We start from the raw sequence: 8,192 nt of genomic DNA, 5'->3' as shown, positions 1-8,192 counted from the left end.
CATACACTGCTACTTTTAAGCTCCGCTCATACACTGCTACTTTTAAGCTCCGCTCAGACAGGAAGCTGGAGATCTAAGTGCACAGCCCTTTTGGAAGCCCGTAAGATGGTAGCTTCGATAGAAGTGCCTTGTGCCAGAGCCGATCAAAAGCATGTGTGCGTCTCCCGAGAAGTGTGGCTACAGAGTTAAGGGTCTTGAGCATTCAAAAGCCCTGATAGCTGCCTACAGTGCCAAACACTGTAGAGAAGCTCTGTCATTGGACAGGAATGGCATCAGAATGCTCACTAGAGTTTTAACAGGACATGAACAAGCACATGTTAAATATTGGGCAGAGAGAGAATAGAGAGTGTAGATTCTGCCATGAGGCAGATAAAACTCCTGCTTATCTTCTCACCCAATATTACCCCTTGATGGGCGTACGAAGCTCCATACTGGGAAGGCACATGTTACAACCAGAGGACATTAAATCTGTCAGAGCCAGGAAAGTCCTTCAGTTCTTCAATGCTTTCGGCCTTGGCTCCGAACTGTAATTAGTGGTGATCACAATATTATTATTATCAATTAATACACTAGCAGCTCTGCGAGCTGATGCGTGTATATCACTGCACTTGTATATTATTCGTTTCCAAAATGTTTATCAAGTCTAGCTTTGAAACTGTTCACTGTCTGTGCACTAATAACAGTTTCTGGGAGCGAATTCCACAAGTTCACAACGCGAAATGGTAAGAAGTGTTTTCTAGGGTTGCTAGCACACGGAGGCATGTTTAACTTTAGAGAGTGGCCTCTCAATTGATGATTATGATTCAATATGTACATATCTTGCATATTGCGCACATTGTAGTACCCATTGAGTATTTTGTAAGTCTCTATGAGATCTCCTCGGTTCCTTCGCTGCTCCAAAGTAGTTAACTTTAGTTCATGGAGGCGCTCTTCGTAAGATAAGTTTTTTAAAGACTGAACCATTTTCGTTGCTCTCCTTTGTACTTTCTCCAACATAAGAATGTCCTTTTTGAAATAAGGACACCAAATTTGAAAAGCATATTCCAATAATGGACGTATATATGTTTTGTATATTTGGATAAATAACTCCTTAGTAATATTGTAAAATGCTTTTCTTATCATGTACATCATAGAATTAGCTCTTCTGGTTATGGTTATGATGTGTACGTCCCATTTAAGGTTACTGGTTATTGTAACACCAAGATCTTTTTGTGCATTAACAGCCTGAAGAGTTATGTTATCCACAGTATAACCAAGTTTCGGATTACTATTTCCTATATGCAATACTGTACACTTTGTAGCATTCAATGAAAGAAGCCAGAGTTTTGTCCATTGTACAATGCGGTCCAAATCCTGTTGTATGGTATTGTGAGCTATTAGAGGGTTTCCTATAAGCTTGGTATCATCTGCATATATTGACAGGTCTGACTGAATGACATTCTTTAAGTCTGTGATGAAGATAACAAACAGAATTGGCCCAAGGACCGATCCTTGTGGGACGCCACTGTGAACGTCAAAATCATCTGACAGAGTATCACCTACTCTTACTTTAAACTTTCTGTCACTTAGGAAGTTCTCAATCCACTTTAGGAGCTGTCCACGGATTCCAAGGTGACTGAGTTTCGCAATTAGCCTTTTAATAGGGACTTGGTCAAATGCCTTCTCAAAGTCTAGATATATCACATCAGTAGGGTGGCGCTTATCCCAGTTGTGTGTCCATTTGTCAAGGCACGTGAGAAGATTCGTAACTGTAGATCTCTTTGGTACGAAGCCATGCTGTTCATCTACGATAATGTTCTCCACATTGATAAAAGTTCTTAGCTCAGCTGCCACAATCTTCTCCACAACTTTACAAACAATGCTCGTCAAACTTATGGGACGGTAATTAACAGCAACATACTTGTCACCTTTTTTATATATGGGAGTAACATGTGCCTTTTTCCATTGTTGTGGTAATCGTCCATTAGTAAATGATAAATTCATAATGTGCGCTAACTGCTGGCTTAAAACATTGCTACATTTTTTTAATAATATTGCCGGCAAGGCATCTGGTCCCATAGCAGTAGAGTCATTGAAAGTTTTTAAAGCTTTGGCTACTTTCTCTGGTGTGAAGGTCAGCAGTTCTATTGTATTTACTACTCTTGGCATTTGTACTTCTGGGATTGACACATTTGAGGGTTCTATTACAAAAGATTTTTCGAATTGACGAGCAAATAAGTTGGCGAATATCTTTTGGTCACAAGTAATATTTCCACTATCATCTTTTAACAACATGGGAACCGAAACTGTTGAGTGCAATTGTTGTCGTACGTAAGAATAAAATGTTTTAGGTCCACTTTTTACAATCCCTTTTTCAAACTCCATTCTGAGCTTCCGGACTTTATTTACCAATTGGTTATTAACCTTCCTATATGCTTTATATGCAGCTTCAGAACCGTTTTGGGTGTAATGTTTCCACAGATCCATTTTGTGATCGACTTCATCTAATATTTGTTGATTAATCCACGGTTTATTGACATTAGGTCTTTTAAATTTAGTTTTCAAAGGAATGTTTTTTCAATAGCACTATGAATTTTTTGTGAAAAATTTGTCCAGGCATCATCAACATCACTAACTTGAGTATCTATTATGTTTTGTTTGTTTAAGACATCTTCCATTAGTTCCTCATAATTTACTGTAAAAAAGTTTCTTCGGGGCTGTTGGGTACTTGATTTACTGGCCGATTTATCTTCGCACTGTATTGTCGCTACAAGAACTTGATGATCGCTTTTTCCAATATTTGGATAGTGTTCAACACTAGTGCATAAGTTTTGTTCATTACATAGAATGAGATCAAGTAGCGATTCCTCATTATTCCGCTGTCTTGTCACCTTATTTACAAGTTGATACAGGTTACTGTACAATAGATCAACTGGTACTTGGTGCAACGGGCTAGTTTCCGCAACTCGATGTCGAAGCGCCTATTTTGCGTGTGGAATAGATCAACTGTTGGTCGCAGTAATGAGGGGCTACATATGCCCCGAATGAAGCCACCCTAATAATAATAATAATGTACTCTGTTACTGCATCTCCAAATTAGGCGTTTATAGAATCGCTACATTGCGTCACTGTAGCGCTGCAGCCGTGCCACTACGAAAAAGTAATAAGAGAGTGTCGTTTAGTGAAAGATTATGTGGTCCAGTAGAAAGGATGGATGTTAGTAGATGTAAACGTGGGAAGACAGAGACCCTCAATGCACATGTCACAATCAAATCTTGTAAAAGTAAGGAATGTCACGCCGTGCGGGGAGGCTCCTGTCGTGTGCCTCTGATTGTTACTGGTCAAAGAAGAAGAGCTTTTGATTATTGAAAACAAAATACATTGACAAAAATAAAACTACTGTTACTTGGTTTAATACATGATCACTAGGAAAATGTGATTTCTCAGTGTTTTCATGGATTAAGTGACACTTTATATGAACTTTTCCGTATTTAGCAAAAATGTGATATCCACCCTTGACACATAAAGTAATAATTTTATTGATATATTAAATTATGCATAAACCATTTTCTTTTAATTACTAATTGTAAGTTCAAAAATAATAAACTGATCGTAATTCTTACTTCATTATAAATCTTTTGATATATAATTGTCCTGTAAACTTCATTAATTAAATGAGTAATGACAAATAGTTGCCAAAAATCTTTAATGCTCAATATCTCAAAACTGTCAAATTGTAGGTTAACTTATTTATGCAGAACACGGCCCAAATATTACCAGCAGTGACTTCAGCCTTGACCCTCGCTTTTTTCCCCTCAGAGCCATGAAACTGTGTTTCTTTCTTCCCCCAGCCAACTGTGATAAATTGCTTCTCCCCAAATTCTTGGCTGGCCAGCTCCATCTCATGGATTGGGTCAAATGTACATGACATCACAATAGACTTCATGTCTTTTGTCACTAGCACTAGAAGCTCTTCATCTGGACTCCATTGCATAGCCTGAAATTGAAAAGTAAGTAAATGATTATAATTAATGTACAGTCAACAGCACATCAAGCAATGCATTTTGATTCGAATATTGCAACCTCGAATGCAACGGAAGAAGATATGTCAATTCGTAGTTTGATGTGCTGCCGTCTGTAGTTACATCTAGTAATGCAATAAAATGTTTCAATATCGAAGAAATTATAAGAAAGCGACTGTTGAAGATGATGAGAAATAAGATGATAGTTTGTTACAATACACCTAATTTGCACATTAGCCAAGAATAACATTTATATTGCAAACTCTTGTTGTGTCATAAATTGATAATACAAAAATAACGTGATTGATATTTTTGCAGGCATAAGCACCCACCCGTATGCCGCTATCGCAGACGCCAACTAAGTCCGACTCGCCAGAACCACCAATAGTAAACAACTCCCCATTCCGGAGGCCGACGCATACTGCGCCTGTCAGAGGCAAAAACGTTATGTCTACAGCCTTATTATCTGGAGACGATAACTCTGATAGGTTTTCGGTCCATTTCTCCACTCCATTCTCACTAAAACACCTCACAATTAGGTTATGTGAACAAGCATATAGTTCCTTCTCGTTTCCTTCAACGTGGCCATATGCAAACAGCGAATCATCATCACCATTGAGGTTTATATTTTTTATGCTAACGTCCCACAAATTTAAATTCTTCATTTTTTAAAATTACGAAATAAGTAAGAAAACCATGCAAGCTTGTCAAGCTAACCATAACGTTTTGTTAGATGTCACTGTCACCTAAAAAAAAAATTAATATTCTTATTTTTAAATTTGTTGAGCATTGGCTGTAGGGGCATCAGCTTAAACAAGCAACAAACAATAAGAAACTCAAAACGTAATAATGCATAAACTAAAAAAAGAATTTGTGAAAAGACGGTAATTACAAAAACCCCCAATGTTCATAACATCTTAGACTATGGAAACTAAAAGACATGTCATATTGACATATATAACTCAGACGTTATATGTATATGGTGTATTTCGACCTTAGAGGATGGAAAAAAATAAAAGAAAGGAGCTGCCCTAAGTACAGAATCAACGTGCATATTACCAAAATTTGAAAGTTACAAATGGCGGATTTCTTTAGTGTTGTACCATAATCTATCGATAAGTCATTATCGACATGAAAACGTATGGCTTGAATTTTTGTTTCTTTAGTTTACTGTAACCAAAGTATGCCTAAACAAACACAAGTCTGATAATTTAATCTCGAGTGGTATATTATTATAAATGTCAACACACATTTTTAAACTTCAAAAAAAAATTATTTTCAACATTACAACTGGTAACTTATTTAGTAAAAGTCACCAAACTGCTGTGCAGTTTGTTGGCGACATGCGCATTCTTGCTTAATTATACCTACTTTACTTGTATTTAACATTACGTAGTATTAATTGTACTTACTAAATAAAATATAAAAATTACTTTAAGAGGTACGCCTTTAACCTATGTACATTTTAGTACATATTTACATAACGTCTTTTAACTAACCGTCAAGTACAAGTCTATTCAGGTTTCTGCGGATTCTAGTATTCCCGTTAATTCCCGGGCTTTCTTAAGCAAATGAATCTATCAAGCAATTTTAACACAGAAATAATGGAAGTAGTTGTAAAAATCAATTATCGGAAATCAACAATTATCATGTACTAGCTTTTCCCCACGATAAAATCCCCGCAATAAAGTTGCAAAAAAGAAATGACAAAAACGAACGTGGTGGATGCTGATTATTCCAGAAACAGAACAACATGACATTTTGTTGATATATAATATATACTTCTTTATTTTGTGTTTTGATTTTTTTTTGAATAGAGTTATAAAACCAGTATGCATTTCATATGCGGACGGACTAACGTGTGAACGCTATTGGTCGAGCGCCTTTGGTTTGTGATAAGCCGAATGAACTCTATACACGTTGGCGCTCGCCTTCACTCGGTCAGCTAGGCGAGTGACACCGAACAAGGCAAGGCAAGGCAAATAGGCTGTCTATACGTTGGTATGTTGTCATTGTATTGCAGGCTTTAAAAAAATAGTCATTTTTAATAGTTAGAGTTGTCATTGGGAAAAATCAGAAACGAGTGGATAATTTTGTTTTCAGGAACTGAGAATAGCTAGTAAATGAGTCTTGTTTAATCTAAATTGAACATAAAATTATTTACCAATAAACCTAATGATGGTATTCCATCATTTGGTCATGTAATCTAGTTACATTTAAAGTTGTTAAAATTTGACTCTTCAAAATGAAGATGGTCTTTGATCCAACGTTTATATTCGGCAGTCCTATGATTTCCAACCATTCTTTCTTCCTTTTTTCATTTGTAGGAAAACTTGAAATAATAATAATAAAACAATAAAAACCTCATAGTGAATTGTTTTAATAACAGAATATCGATATTATGTATGCTTACAAGATCAACACTATCTCAAAATAATCGTTAACAACAATCATCAAAATATACAAACAAACAGGCAATCTAAAGTAACAAAAGCAAAATTTGGCAAGATTTATAAATGAACTACTTAAATAAGTCTAATTACATAAAATATTCGGGCTATTGTGTGATTTATAGACAAAAAAATAACACATGCCTGTGTATTGTAACATTCGATTGATTTGCAGTTTTTCTAAAGCCGCATCCTTTAATGCTGCAGCGTCGCATTTTTATTAATACCTAATTATTCTCACTGTCAATATTTTTGTCCAATTTAATTATAATACATGTGAATAATTCAATAATACATTTGGAAAAACATTGTTTTGACATTTGATGTACTTCCCTTTGACAACGGTATCATGTACCTCATGTACTTGAAATGGCCACGGTTGGCATTTAAAATGACGTTACGAATTTTCGATTCCCGTGTTTGACACAGACCAATGTAATGCTATCTCTTTTGGCTTAAGACGGCACGTAATAGTTAAACAAAGACAATAATATGTTTATGTTTTCGACGTCGAAATGCATCATATACATATAACGTCTGATTTATATATGTCAACGTAACATGTCCTTTAGTTTCCATAGTCTAAGATTTCGACGTTCAAAACATAAACATTTTATTGTCTTTGTTTAACTACTGCATGCCATCGTAAGCCAAAAGAGATACACTACATTGATTCATGTCAAACACGGGAATCGAAAATACGTAACGTAATCTTAAATGCCCACTGTCCTCATTTTGTCATTTTTGGAGTACATCCTTAAACCGGGTCCAGACGAGTGTAACGTGTAATGTAAGATTACGTGTAATTTAGCGTCAACAGTGTGGACGGCACACGAACTCAAAGCGAATTGTGTACGCGAAACGATTTTAAAAAAAGCTGTTTCCACTCAGTCACTACGAACATGCCGAACAGGGAGGTCGTGATAGCTGGTGCGGTTTTTATTTTCATGTATTTACTAACTGAAGACCGGAAACGTCGGAAGCGTCGATGGTGGAAAACTGAATTGTATAAAAGAAGATCTTCTTTACTTGTGGACTAAAATCTCAGCATATAAGTGGTCAATATAAAAACTTTACCCGGATGTCGCCTACTGACTTCGAATATTTGTTAACAATAATTGCGCCTAAAATATCAAGACAAGACACTATAATGAGATCTGCGATTTCGCCGCAAGATAGACTGGCTCTAACACTAAGATTTTTGGCAACAGGAGATTCATATACAAGCCTTCAATACACCTTCAGAATTTCAAAACAGTCAATTTCTTGCATTGTACCAGAAGTTTGTGAAGCGATTATAGAAGCATTGAAAGAAAACATTAAAGTGAGTTTTACATATTTTTATTTATTTATTAAAATAACAAATTAAGGTATTGTTTTCGCCTTTACCTACCTAATAGTAGGGTAAGCGAAATTAAAATTATAATTAGAAGTCAAATTATGTAGATAGAACAAAACATTTTTTTTTTCAAATCAGGTCATTCACAAAATCTACATCTTCATATGAGTTTTGGGATGATTCTGAGGGAACAGGTGAAGCATATGGAGCAGTTGTGTAACTTGTCTGATTCTGACTTGTTGAATACCCTGAAGTATATGGTTCTGAGCGATTAGATAAAGAAGGTGGTTCATTGCAGTATCTTGATGAAGGAGCCGAGCCTGTTGTATATCCACTGTAATTGAATTGAGAATTGAATGCCGATGGATTATAATGTTGAGAAAAGTTAGTGCATCCTTCATC

At 35.9% G+C, this 8,192-nt stretch overlaps 1 protein-coding gene across 1 annotated transcript in view; it reads right to left on the bottom strand.

Moving 5' to 3' along the window:
* LOC113234793 (putative elongator complex protein 1) overlaps nucleotides 1–4,666 on the bottom strand; it is an 11,170-nt gene extending 6,504 nt beyond the window's left edge. Inside the window, exons 1-2 of the mRNA XM_026470283.1 lie at nucleotides 4,334–4,666; nucleotides 3,757–3,976 (exon numbers count right to left, since the gene is read on the bottom strand). Coding sequence (XP_026326068.1) covers nucleotides 3,757–3,976; nucleotides 4,334–4,666 — 553 coding nt within the window. The remainder of the gene's footprint in view (nucleotides 1–3,756; nucleotides 3,977–4,333) is intronic.
* Between the last annotated feature and the right edge of the window lie 3,526 nt (nucleotides 4,667–8,192).

Source organism: Hyposmocoma kahamanoa, unplaced genomic scaffold, assembly GCF_003589595.1.
Source record: "Hyposmocoma kahamanoa isolate Upper Pololo Valley unplaced genomic scaffold, ASM358959v1 86, whole genome shotgun sequence".
Lineage (NCBI taxonomy): Eukaryota > Metazoa > Arthropoda > Insecta > Lepidoptera > Cosmopterigidae > Hyposmocoma > Hyposmocoma kahamanoa.
This window is presented reverse-complemented; position numbering and strand designations above follow the sequence as displayed.